Genomic DNA, 14,202 nt, shown 5'->3' with positions numbered 1-14,202 from the left:
CAACCAAGTCTTGGTCTTTCACTTCAGGTGTCCTTCTGAGTTATTTCTCTTATACATGTTTTAATATTTTTTAAACTCAAAAAAGGAGCTGAATTCCCTACGAACAATTTGTCAAATGTATTCTGATGCCCAGAATCTCTGAATACAGCAGGAACTGCGTATTATTTCGATATAACTTTATTATTTTGATAGAACTTTTATCATTGGTGGACAACTTACCCTCCTTTTTGAATAAATTAACAGAAAAGAACGATGTCATTTCCAAATAATAATAATTAAAAAAATAGAGATTTAAATGTAAAACAAATATTCTTGTTATTCCAAATGTAGTACTTATGGTGATGTTTGCATACCAAAGACCAGCATAACAGTAGCTCTTCATGAAAATTTGAGTCTGACAGGAAGTTTTTCCAATATTACATTGTAATTTCATCTATGTAAAAAATTGAATTCCCTAATTGCTTTAAATACGTGTTGAAATTCAATTCCATGATGTATTTGGATTACCTCTCTGTAGCACATAGGGTTCCTGCTTTCCTCTGAGGTATGATTCACTTTTGACGTCCCTTGCTGGATGACCAAAGAAGGTCAAGTGATTCTGTTCGGTTTCTGCCAGGAGTGAAGGAGGAAGGAGTTCTTCCGCTGCGACTTAAACCACATCAATGCACAGAACCCTGTTTTTTTTTTTTTTTAACAGGAGGTACACTGACAAAAACAACATCAACACAAATGTGTCTCAATTAAATCTTTAATTATTGTATTAAAAACATCAACATAAAATATCCTGTAAATGAAAAATCTGTTTTTAAAACTACTTTGGCAAATAATCAAATAATTAATCATAGCTGTGACCATTGTTGTTTTTGGATTGGTAAGGGCATCATCACATTTCTAAGGTACAGAGATCTCCCAAGGACCATATCCAAGGGAACAAAACTCAATAGTAACTCCAGCCTGAGGCCAAACTCTAATTCATCATAGTCTCTCTAACCAAGATAGCTCATCTATAGTGTGCTTTGTTAAAAAAGGTGCTATCAAAGATGTAGTGCCATGTCCATGAGGCAACTCTTATCCGTAGCCTGTAACATAAGGCTATTAGTAAAAGTGAATCTTTTGAAATGGAAGACATTTAAATGCTTGACTGGATAAGATCTATTTTGTTTAGGGAGAGTGCAGAGACATTAGAAATGCATATTAATGCATGAACAGCGTGCAGGTCTTTATAAACACCATTTACAGGAATGTCCTTTATAAAAAAAAAAGCTGGGTTATTTTCATGTTGTACATCTGTAGATCTTCAGAGCTCTTTCTTGCCTTCCTTCTTTACAGTGTCCTATAGGCATGCTGGATGACTTTTACCTCCCGACTTGTCACAAATCCAACATCTGACATTGTTTTCTTCAAACATTGTGAAACAAGACAGAACTAAGACCCATTTAGGCACTTTTTTAAAATCATTTTGCTACAGTTCAGTGCTTTCTTCTTGTTGCCAGTAAAATGACACTCAAAATGCAGAATGTCTTTCACACATCACTTCCAGTTACTTGTTCATAAAGGCTACTATTGCTTATTTGAGGCCACTGCACCAATAGCTCCTCGTTCAATGGATGGCAGTAAAAGTTCTCTCTACAGTTTCACCCAACAGGCCTCTGAGGTTAGAACCAAGTTATGTGTTAAATGCTCCCGTGTGTCACTGCTCTGGCTGTGATGGGAAATAATCGTCTGTTCGGAACACGCTGGGGATCTCTTGACGTTGATGTGGTGCTGGTCTTCTTGGGCTGGACGGTTTCTGTTAGTTGACAAACAAAAAGAAATCTGAATGAATCAATAGCACAGCCTGGAGTAGAATTACAGAATTGTTGAGAAAGATTTAAAGAAAATATTGGGAAAAGTTTCTCTGTTTCACATTTGTTATTACAGTAAACAGCCTGAACCTCAAAGCTAAAGGGCAAGCAAAGAGAAACGACAAACGAAAAGAATCACAAGTACATGAAGGAGCTCTCACATTTAGGAACCCCGGGACACTCATTGTGCGAAGGATTTTCTTGAAAGCACCCGGCAGTGTTCCTAGCTCTCCTTCTGCCTGTGTGACCTGCTCCTCCATCGCATTGACATTGGCGCCAACCATCTTTACAAAGGCCTACAGGCAAAGCAAGAATAATACAGCAAAAGCTGATTACATTGTTCTATGAAACATTGGTGAGACAAACTTAATGCAAGAGAGTTCAACATTAAACTATAATAAATGTGAAGACTTCAAAAGCTCATGATATTTGATCTTTTTTTTTTTAAATGGAGGGCCAATAAGGGATTTTGAAAGGTGTTCCATAAAAATGGCATTAAAAACATTAGGAAAATGTAATAATTAAAAGCAAAAAATATAATTCATAGGAAGAAAATTGACTTAACTAAACAAGTACAAGAAAAGTTAGAAAAACAACTCTGTAGTTTACTAGTTTTGTAGGACTCAAAATCGGTCTCGGTCTCAAGACCACTTTTTGTAGCTCTCAGTCTCTTCTTGTAATCAAAAGCATTTTTACTCTGTCTTGGTCTCGGACTGGGTGGACTCCAGATTTTAAATAGTCGGTGCCTTGCTCAAGAGCAGGGCTCAGTAAACCCTCCAGCACCCAGTCCCAATTTTCATGAACTGAAATGAGCTGACTGAACAGCTAAGTGAGAAGTCCTCACAGACTGAGCTACTGCTGCCCTAATGAGCATCTTTTAAGTCTTCAGGTCATTTAAAGTTCTTATTACAGATCCCACACAGCCTTCCACACATCCATACTTGAACAAAGAGCCAAGTCTATCATTACAATTCCATTTACATACATTGAATAAGTTGTGGCTATGCCTTCAGAGCACTTTGGGGTTAGATATGTGGACTGCGGGAGCTGTGGATCAAACTGTCAATCCATCGATTAAAATGTGACCTTCTCTACATCTGAGCCAAAGCAGCCCCACACCACTTTACAGAATAGGTTTGAATGTTTCATTACATTCATTTCTGATTAGTTTCTGTAGTTTGGAGTCAAAAGATGTGTCTTATAAAAACCGTCAAACTGAATTTTCTGTATATAGTAGAAACCTTTTTAAATGTGTCAAATAAGTATGATGACTTACCTCTAACTTATCAATTCTTCTGTATATTTGTCTCATTTCATCAGACTTCTGTTGAATTTGAGGTAGATTTTCATTTACTATCTGGGAAGTATCATTACGGATCTACAATAAAAACAAAGAGTTAAACATACATGCTCAAGTTCCATAAAAATGAGATATGGTGCATGCATAATCATTCATAGTCAAAGCATGACTGAGCTTACCATGTCCAGCATTCCTACAAACTCATCCACCCTTGTCAGCATTTCTTCTAAGCTCTTCTCCAAGCACAGGATCTAGAAACGATATCATTAAAAGAGAAGGCTGTGAAATTATCACAAACATATTAACTATGTAGAAACCAAACAGAGTAGACCTAAGGCATATGTGACCTTTTTTATTCACTTCACCTTCAGGCCACACATCATTTAAAGCTGTAAATCTATTAAATGCCTTCAAATTGTGTCCGCAAGAACCACAGAGTCAAAACATAGGGGCCTTTGTCTGCCTATAAATCCAACTAGCTAGCTAAGCTTCTTCCAAAACTGCCTGGAATCACACATTTCCACTTAATGTTAACTCAGAGCCCTGTTCAGCCTGCCATCAGTAGTAAGTTAGGAAAAGAAACAGTCTGTTTCTACAAGTTAAGAAAACTGTCTCCCACGTTTCCTCTCTGGTTTGACATAATTAATAATGTGCATTGGACAAAAAAGTGAGTCTTTAGCTTTGAATATATGATCACACTAACACTTGAAGTGAACCAGTGGAGTTCCCCTTATTAAGCTGTTTATTTTTTATTATAATTCGTTACACCTACATTCAATTTTTAAATTGCAGTAAACTGACTTGTTAAGGACTAATAAATACAAGTTGATTTCATACTTCCTAGCCCTATAGGTCCTAGATAGTAAACCATAGTAGTAAACTTGGCGATAGTCCAATCAATTTACGACTTCAGTGTCGCTTAGCAACCGTTCCACTGTGTCGTTGGTCAGAGCTGCATTGCTCGTTAACGAACGTCTCTCCGCGAGTGGGCGTGGCTTCGGCGCATTCCATGGACACGCCCACAGCATCCCAGAGGAGAGAATACAGCTACATTTTTCATGATTTTGAAGCTTCATTTTATAAACTTATACGTTTTTTTCATTGCGGAAATTTGGCCTGGTGGTTAATAATACATTCTTCTTTTGTATAGAAAACTAAAAAAACATAGATTTTTTAAGAAAAGATTTATTAGCCATGACTACTGCAGTGATACAACCGTATAATTTGCTACACCTTTCTAATAAACGAAGAGTTAGCTTTTCGTTAACTGAGCTAACTATGTGAGACTTGGTGTAAAGCCCTCAGCACAAACCTCTTCTCCAGCTGTAGCCCGGATGTAGGCTGAGTAGCTGAAGGCGGTGTGTCTCAGGAGTTCGTCGTCCTGCTCCGGGTAGTGCTGGTCAGATGTCCCGGGGTCTGCTGCTTCGTCGGGGCTCGGGCTTTGGGGGATAACGTTAGCCGCTGCGCCAAAGCTCGGGCTCTGCGACACGGTCCCGCTGCTGAGGATTTCACTCACCATGGACAGACTGCTCGCACTTTGAGACACGATGCCGCTGTCTCTGCTAATCTCAGCACTGGACTCCTCCAGGGGAGACAGCAGGCCAACTCTGTCCACTCGATGAAGGTCCATGTCTGTCGCCTGTCTTCCTGAACCACTGCCGTGTTGTTTTGCCTTGTCAAATGACTGGGTCACGTGTGTTGTGCTAGCTATGGTGACTCATAAGGGCCAAGACAGTGTAATGCGCAATAAAGCGTTGATAACTGTACTGTCCCTTTTTAATTTGTATCCCTAGTTTATTTTATTAATATGTTAAAAATTGATCAAAGACTAAATATATATTCAAAGAAAAAAATAAAACTCACATTTATTGCCCCTAAAGAAAACTAAACACATAAATATAGTCTCAAACACTGTGATAAACCAGTGCAGTATCATTACAATAAAAATGGACAACTCAACATCTTGTAGCATCTGGATTGACAGAACAGTCGTTAATTCAAAAAGATGTAACATTTATAATCTGAAACAAATAGGACATTTAAAAAAATACAAAGAGGATTCTGATCATTTGGTTAAAAAAAGTATTTCAGGATATAAAGAGTTGCATTCATTTCCAAGAAAAAAGACTTAGATATAGGCTATGTAAGTACCATAACACCTATAAAATGCAAATGCAAGTACTTGTTGACACTACATTCATTTTCGGCATTTCTCTTTTTGAGACATAGAGGTTACCATGTCTCTAGAGTCTCGGCCAGCAGATGGCAGCCAGGATAACTTCATTGCAAGACTTGAGTTGTCTGCTCATGGATGGTGCAGAAGCAGGTACTTTCATATGTGTTTAAATAGTTTATCACATCTTTCATCATACAGAATATCTAAGAAGACAAAACAGTTGATATTTGTACATAGTAAGGTCAAAGACTTCAATGTTTGGCGTCAAAGGGGCGATCTCTAAGAATGTTCAGCATCAAAAATGAAATTTCCTTATTTTTGATGGTGTATTTTAGGTTTATTTTTAACAATAGATCAGTCTGTCTACACTTTAATCTAAAAAACCCCCAACTAATAGCACACCTGCATCACATGTGGGTACAATTTCTTAAATCATATCAAGTGACTCTACTATCTGCATGTGCTAACAATAATTTAAAATACTTATTTAAAGGTTGTCCACGGAGTTTAAAACAGTCTGAATAGCATAATCTGATCTGACTTCAGTTCTTCAAAAACTCTCAGATCTGCTGATCAGTGTTACAGACTAGCTAAAGTAGGCCAGTTTGGTTGCCAATGATCTATTAGCTGTTTGAGTACTCTGGCGTCTCGAGTAAACACAGCAGACAAACATTCATTAGCAGGGAGGTGAGAGGAGTTAGCTGCTGCTGGCCTCTGACCCAGGACAGAGATGCATTCCTGCTGCAAGACCATGTTGGATATAGATTGGCTGTAGAGGATGGTAGTGATTAGAATAGTTGTTTCTAGCTGTAAATACTTATTTAGAATTTCTTCAGTTTTTACTGAGGAAGCAGGATGGCGACAGTATTTTCCAAAAGAAGACCCACACCCTGCAACATGTTTTGTGGTTGTGCATTCCTTATACAGATGCTTCAGTTTGTGAGGAAACTGGGATGTCAGCCTCTGCCTTTTGCTTACTGTGAGCATCTGAAGGGGCTAAAACAAAGACTTTATGCTTTGTGTTGTTTGAATAGTTTCCTCCTACAGCCCAGTCAAGCTGACCGGGGAGTTACTGAAATGTCTTTTAAGTCATTATCCAGCGATTTCGTTTCAAGATAGAACGTTTATTTGAGAAGACCCGTGTAAAAAAAAAACTACATCTTTATATTAAAGCTGTTTCTATCAACGACCTTTGGTGAAACATAAGAAACTACAAGTAATTTAAGTTTTCAAATAAATATCCCCTTATCATAAAATGAAGGATTTAAATTGAAGTTTAACTCAAACTAAATGATTATTAAACTCTGATTCTTCAGTGCAATCATTTTTTAAACTTTGAATTTTCCGACTAAAGCCTCCTAATTTTTTGGATTTCTCTCTTTACATGTCATTTTATATGTCATGTGTATATTTTACACTGCTTAGAGCCCTAAAATGCTTTTTTCAAAAATGAATGTTTGTTCCAATTGGTAGAAAAAACCTTCGCACATCCATTTCAATAGACAGGTGTACAGGATCCAAGCGGCAACCTCCAGTCTTGAAAAAATGAAGCCAATGCAGAAGTGCAAAATCCTGCAGTGCAATCCTGAGTATCCGCTTGAGGCTGTTTCCAGGAGCCCCGCATGTCACATACACACCACATTCAAAAAACCTGTTGCAAATAAAGGTGTATTTGCAAGTTAGACAGTGTGCAGGAGTTTATCTTTAAGTTTGTTGTAATTGGTAAAAAATAAAAAATAAAAGCTTCAACTGTACAAAAACAGAGGCAGCATGTTTGATTTCTAAAATGTTTTTGTTTAAAAAAAAAAAGTACAATACTAGTGGCTATCCAAATAAGAGCTGCTGCACCAAAGATAGGATAATAGAAGAGCAATCAGCTTCTTTAAACAAAATGAAACCACACAATCTTTAGCTAGCATAAATGTATCAAAGTAAATGCCACTTTTCTAGTTTGAAAAAAATCGTGAGAATAATTTATTGGAACAGATACAGGTCATTTGATCACAATCATCAATGCATAAAAGAACTCTAAAAAAATTCATACTCTACACAGCATTTAGAATATAAGAAATATAGATTTACTCTTTAAAAATGTCCACAAGCAAAAACCCCCAGTTGGTCCCAGTAATAAGAATGAAAAGGATCATAATAAAAGTGGTCACTAAGAAAAGATATCAGACTGTAGGCACATTCAGAACTCTTAACATACAGTGGACTCGCCTAAAAACGCTTTGTTCTAATGCTTAGTACAAACATACATACAAATCTTTTCATTTAAGACAAATTTTAAAAAACACAAAAAAATATACAAATTACATCTTCCTTGTTTCCTGGTTTGTAACTTCCTGTTATTAATCATCTTGTAAAAACAAACAGAAGTTACAAAATGAGAATCTTACTAAACACAGTCACGCTCATTATATGGCCTGGTGTTCCACTTTAAGTCTCTGAGCGGTGGGGATGTTTCTGTCCGTCTATGTGTGTCTCTTTTTTTTTTTTTAGTATTATAGGGTAATGACGGTGCCGTCCTCCTCAACCCCTCCCCTGGGCAGTGCCAGACTGTGTCGTGGGTCAGATTTCATGGAGCTGAGGATTTTGTGTAGGCTGCCGTTGCTGTGACGCAGCGCCGGGTTGCTGCTGTAATGTGGAGGCTGTACGTGGTGATGACGCTGCTGGGACTGTTGGTGCTGAAGGTTCAGGTCTCTGTGGAGCTGGTAGCTGAGGCTGCTGTGATGGTGGGACCCTCCGTTGAGGCTGGGCTGGGAGTGGAAGGAGGCGGTGGAGACCACCGACGACGGACGCGTGGGAGGGCTCGGGGGCGCCGCTGGATTTTGAGCCGTCGATTGTGTCTGCTGGTGTGTGCGGGACGCGGTGGACGCCAGGGAAGCGTTGGACCTCTGGGACGGCCGCTTGAGGCTACTCTCGATGACGATATCCGTCTCTTCATCGCTCTCCAGGTCGTCTTGGTAACCGTGTGCGCCGGTCGACGTCACCCCCGCTGTAGCAATGGACAAACTTGGGTAACCAGTTGAACCGCTGCTGTCGGACGACTGTCCCGAGCTTCCAGAGATCCTGCTGCTGCGGACCACGTTATTTCTCTGGTTCACAGGCTTCACCGTCACGATCAGATTATGGCTGTTGGCGATCATCATATCCGTCACCTGATCTAAGGACTTTCCCGTAACCTCGATCCCGTTAACCTCCAACACCTCATCGTTAACCGCCAGCAGCCCGGTGCTCTCCGCCAGCCCTCCAGGCACCATCCGAGAAATGAAGATGCCGGGGACTTTCTCCAGCCCGTGCGGTGTCACCCGCACGCTGGTCCCGTCTCGGATGTAGAAGCCGAGGGGCTTGTCCGAGCCGTGGCGGTACAGTCGGACGCGGCGGTGGGACTCCGGCAGGATGTCCACGTCGATGATGGAGGAGACGGGCCGGAAGTCCTGCGGCATGCCGATGCGGATGTGCGGCCGTTTTCTGTTGACGTCGTTGTTGCGCAGAGCGACCACCGCCTTCTTCCGACGCGTGATCGTGTTCGTGCCGAAGTTGGCGTAGTCGACCTCTTCTGCAAAGAGAACACAAAGGGAGGAAAAGAAAGTGTTAAGAGAAGTGTGCAGGCGACACAGGTGAACAAAAACATATTCTCTCTGCCATGTGTCTCCAGATGTTGAAGGCAACAGGTGAAAAATGGAAAAAGAAAGTTTCTTAAGGCACAAAAGTATTGAAAGAAAGAAGATTTAAAAAGTAGACAAACTGACTTTCCATCCCTTCACTAAAACAAACATAGAGGGTCTTTTCCTACAACTTTAAATAACACCACCTGCACTATAAACTAAAAACCTTTTGTTTAAAACATACACAGATGTGCTTGAAAATACCTTTCCCTTAAAAGACCTGCTTATTGAATGTATTTGTGTATATGTATGTGTCTATATATATTTTTCATTATTATTATATAAATGTATTTTTTTTTTACATATGTGTCTGTGTCTACTTGTATTGTCCTATTAGTATCTATGTTACGACAGTCGCTAATGGACAACTACCTTAGGAAGCTGGGAGGGTAAATAGGTGTTTATTATTGTCTTGTTTTTCTGTTGAATTGGGGCTTTTTGTTTTACTCTATGCAGATGCTCTGATTTACTCCTATATGACATCATTTTGTATTGTCTGCAAAAAATGTAATAAAAAGATTTGGAAAAAGACCTGGTTATCATTTAAACATATTGTATTTCATGTGTGACATCACAGTTTTTATAACCTAGTCTTTAAACCCGGCCTGAGTGCTTGCTGCTTCACTCTACAGCTGAGTGTAAATCTTTAAGTTATTAGCAACTAAATCAAACAGTCACGTTATTTTATCATCTGGATTCACACACACTGCTAATACCTAGTTTCTCTCCGGGCGTGTGTATGAAGTGCTGAGTGTGCAGAGCATTCCTGCCTGTTCTCACAGAGGTGACCCGCCCTTCTGCTACCAGCCAGCAGCTGTAGAGATTCTCACCGCGGGTGCATTTATGCACCCAGTACAAAAACTCATCCACACACCCTCTTCAGTACAAATATCTAGATATGATAAATACAAATAATTCATCCTGCCTTGTTACAGTTTAAAGTCAACATCCGTCCATTAGCTGAAAGACCACAAAAGAGATAATATAGTGAGGAAAGAATGAGCTGCGAGGGAAAGCATGATGTTTTCAACCAGAGATTTACTGCAATTAATAAGACAATGAAAACCTTCATAGAAGACTAGATTATCCACCCACTGAGACGGGGGCTTCTTTGGAACAACATAAAGCTGCTGCCAAGCATGTACTAGTACATGCTAAAAAAAAAAGGTTGATAAAACAAAGGGGGTGATGATAGAGGCCTTACAGGAGTGGAATGAAAAACAAACAGTTGAGAAAGAAATGCTTAAATGCCTCCGTTGAGTTGTGACACAGTGTGGGTGAGAGGAATCATAAAGACTGCAGCTCCATGATGGAAAAAATAATAAGACGATTGTTGTCTAATCTCTCCTTTTCAGGCAGACAGGAAATCTGGACACAGCAAAAGCCTGATGGGACAGGAAGTGAAGATCCCCCAGGCGGGAGGCATCGGCTCCTGCACTTTTCATGGCAACAGGAGTGAATCATCTTTGCCCTTCTGTTCGGGGACACCTGCTTTATGAAATTACTGTGGGTGAGCACACTGTAATCTTTGGCCTCGTCTTCAAAAAGGGGAGCAGGAGAGATATCTGAAATAAATATGGCGTCTCTGAGTCGAGCCAGCTGGCCGGTCATCCCTCCGGCCTCACAGGAGTGTGGACTTCTACAATGTGACTCCCTATGCAATGCTGACTCATCATTAATGTATGTTTTCTCTCTCTCTCTCCTTCTCCTTGTGCTGAGCAGAATGTTGACTAAGCAGCATGTTTTACTAAAGCTCTAAAAATGAAGAGTCTTTACAGTTTGGAGAAAGAGAAGCCAGTTTTTTCTGGTGTCAGCAGTGACCATGGGGAATTGGTGATAGGGGAAAAATAAAAATGATAAATGTGTTTGTGAAATCCTAGATTGACGCCTCCTGGCACAGCATGAAATAATGTTTTCAAGTACTCACAAACTCAAGCCAAACGTCTCTGCCAGAAGTACATTGCACCAGATGAAGAAATAGCCTCAAAAATGCTTTTTTATCAACTTTTACTGCATTGAAATTAGACTTCTTTAATTTGACATTTATAAGCAGAAGCCTCTGTATGTCATCAGACTTTTAAAGTGCATGGTATCCTTCAGTTTACGTGCACGCAGCGGCAGGAGCTGATTTGAGTGAATCCAGACGAGGCATTTGCTACAGGGCTGGAATTTCTGCCACAAGTGCAAGTCTCCTCTGATGGGAAACACGTTTGAAGAGGGAATCGCTGCCGAGGCTCATTACAGGTCAACGTTGTAACCACCTCCTCAATCCACACCCTCACCTCCATTCTGAAACCAACGCCTCACCACATCACCAGGGCAGATAATCCTTTGGTCAGAAATTCACAGATACAACTATAATTATGTTTTCAGTTGGAAATGTCTCACAGCTTGCCTTACAAGTCCCAGAAGAAGTGCATGTTGTTGTAATCTGCTTCAAGGAACATACAAATGGAGAAGGCGTGGGGGTGTGTTTGATTTTTTCTACGGGCGAGGCTGAAGAGGAAAGTTACTCCAAGCAGAGGTTGAATCTTGGTATGGACACCTTGTGCTGATTACACTGATCACAAAAGTGCTTCCTTTTAATGGTCCAATCTCAATATACATTTACATCTGTAGGCACAGAATTTGATATTGGTATCAGAGGTTATAGTGCGAGGGGGAGAATGCACTTGTTGTACGCAGGAAAACACTGTGTGGAGAGCAACAGAGGTAGACGCAATCCTCTGAGCCCCAGTACTCACCCAACACCAACAGTCTATATATTTAATGTCTATAAACAGATATGTGTATGCCAGCTGATAATCCACTCTTAGACGTCCTCACTAAACTGCAACTCCGCTCTCACTTCTCAAGTGGTTAAAAATGACCAGCAGGAGGAGAAAGATGTCTTGGCTGGAAGTCCATTATTGCTTAACGTTGGTTACGTTGAAAGTTGCCATCACTCCTGGAGGCAGACTTCAGAAATCAGCTGACAGGTTTTTTGAGATTGGTCTATAATTAAGTGATGTGGTTGTTAATTGTTTAGAAATCCAACTGACAGCATTAAGATTTCCACATATGCAATGTCTATAGAATAGAATAGAATTACTTTATTGATCCCAAACTGGGAAATTGTGGCGTTACAGCAGCAGGTTGTCCAAACATACAATATTAGTAAATAAACACAATATAATATTAAATACAGAGTAAATAAGTAATAAAAATATAAAAACTAAGAATGAGAATATATACAACCAGGTTTTAAAAGAAGCCTCTGAAGCCTCTACCCTCTGTTTCTCTTAAGGCAAGACGATGAGCAACTCAAACAAAAAGGTGACGAGCATAAAACAAGCACAAACATATTGTGACCAACAGATACAGGGACTGACTCTGTAACCATGTGTCTCTTTAACAGCCAACTAATAAAGCTAATCATGTGTCACGAGTTGCCATTCACATTTGGCAAACCCTGAAGCCAATCATTTTCCACGAAAGCAGGAATACACATCCTGTTAACAATGTAAGTGCGCTGGAGCCAAATAAAAAGACAATTAAATGAATAGTATCAACAGACAGACCATCAGCAACTACTTAAGTAATTGTCAAAGCCTTTTTCAACCTATAATCACACACATTTCTTTATTTCTTAGTTGCTTTGCTTTGTCTCCAAGAGAAATAATTAGAATATTGTGTTTGGAGACTATAGCTTGACAAAAGAAATCCAATCTGAAGGAATAAGATGCTAAGATAGTTTTTTTTACCAAATGAATAAAAACTTGGTATTTTGTTCATAATATAATGTACTCATTATTTTCTTGACTAAGTACTTGGGTTCCTTAAGTCCACTATGTTTTCCATCACAAGCATGTTTCAAGCCTCCACAAGAGCATCATGGGATTTCAAAATGCCAAGCAAATGAAGATGTCGAGTCAAAGAAGCAGACTGGGGCAGCAAAACTGTGTCTGTAATTGTCTGACTGCAGGCTTGGGGTTATTCTATTCAGGGCCAGTGCACTTAATAGACTTGAAAAGGTTTTTTTCCATTGCAATGTTAAAAAAAATGATGCTACTGCTGCACACAGGCAATAATAGAAATTCTGAGTGTATTTCATATACTTGTACTTCTGTGTTGTAGCTTTTTAACTAAATGTGATTAGAGTCTAGGAACAACAGGAAAATGTGTCTTTAAATTACAGATAGAAAAACAATAAGTCAAATCGCATAGAAGGTCAGATTACTTCAAAGAGGCAAAGTAATTATGGGCTATCAGGTGTTGCAGATCTCTAGTTCACACATGCACGCTCACACAAACCCACACACAATCAGAGATTCAGATTCAGAGCTGGAGTAGGAGAGAACGTTCCGGCTGATCTCACAAAGGTTATGGTAACAACTCCTGACAAACCTAATCCCTGCTTCACCGAGGCATCATGGGTAAGCTGAAGTGAACCCGTTAATCAAAGACTGTCGGGTTGCTGCCAGGCGTTTCAGGCTAAACGGCAACTCAGATCAAAGCCTATTAGAAAAAGCTTTGTACCTCAATTAGCCGTGGCTCAATACTTCCACAACGCTATTTACGATTAGATGGAATTTATAGATCACAGCGTGGAAAATAAAAAAAAAGGCAATTTAGGAGATGCAAAACCTAAGTACACACAGAGAATCCATGCACATACCAGATGGCTGCATTTATCCAGAACTGCTTTGTTCTACACTGAAGGTCAGGGGATTCCACTCAAAACACCGCTAATAGGAAGGCTAAATGCTGACAGGGATGGAAAAAAATATTTTTTCACTTAAACAGCATTGAACATCTGTGGGAAAGAGTATAATACGAGGAATCTTAGAGCTCCATCACAGCAGGTGGAAAGATGGCTTCTAGGTCCCCTCTGCTGTCTGGTGGTGTGGCTGACTGTCTGCATGAGTCTGCATATGTGTGCATGACATTTGAGGAACGTGGTGCTAGGAGATATCTCTAACTATCTCCTAGCAGGTTGAGGACCTGCAGAACTTCAAGACAGGTATGGAGGGGCTTCTTTGAAAACCAGAGCAACTTCCTTTTTCAAACTGTCCGTGATACTGTTAAGCAATGTTTCGGTGATGTGTTGCATTACGTCATCTTTTTTTCGCAGACATACTTTGCGATCATTCAAATGAAAAAGAATCCCATAATACATATATGCATGATGTTTGATATTGCCGCGTTAGGGAAGCAGACCAATTAGAAGCC

At 39.8% G+C, this 14,202-nt stretch overlaps 2 protein-coding genes across 2 annotated transcripts in view; both read right to left on the bottom strand.

Annotated features, from left to right (window-relative positions):
* Window positions 1–734: 734 nt before the first annotated feature.
* bloc1s4 (biogenesis of lysosomal organelles complex-1, subunit 4, cappuccino) lies at window positions 735–4,831 on the bottom strand. Its single transcript, XM_061059612.1, has 5 exons — window positions 4,457–4,831; window positions 3,324–3,395; window positions 3,121–3,222; window positions 2,006–2,140; window positions 735–1,789 (listed from the first exon to the last, which is right to left on the bottom strand). The coding sequence occupies exons 1-5, from the start codon at window positions 4,772–4,774 to the stop codon at window positions 1,691–1,693; spliced, it is 726 nt and encodes a 241-aa protein (XP_060915595.1). The 5' UTR covers window positions 4,775–4,831; the 3' UTR covers window positions 735–1,690.
* A 2,445-nt stretch (window positions 4,832–7,276) lies between these two features.
* Window positions 7,277–14,202, bottom strand: part of pard6gb (par-6 family cell polarity regulator gamma b) — a 32,750-nt gene continuing 25,824 nt past the window's right edge. The window contains exon 3 of the mRNA XM_061059617.1: window positions 7,277–8,882. Coding sequence (XP_060915600.1) covers window positions 7,825–8,882 — 1,058 coding nt within the window. The 3' untranslated portion in view covers window positions 7,277–7,824. The remainder of the gene's footprint in view (window positions 8,883–14,202) is intronic.

This window comes from Labrus mixtus, chromosome 16 (assembly GCF_963584025.1).
Source record: "Labrus mixtus chromosome 16, fLabMix1.1, whole genome shotgun sequence".
Classification (NCBI taxonomy): domain Eukaryota; kingdom Metazoa; phylum Chordata; class Actinopteri; order Labriformes; family Labridae; genus Labrus; species Labrus mixtus.
The sequence above is the reverse complement of the archived record's forward strand: the minus strand, read 5'-3'. Positions and strand labels throughout refer to the sequence as shown.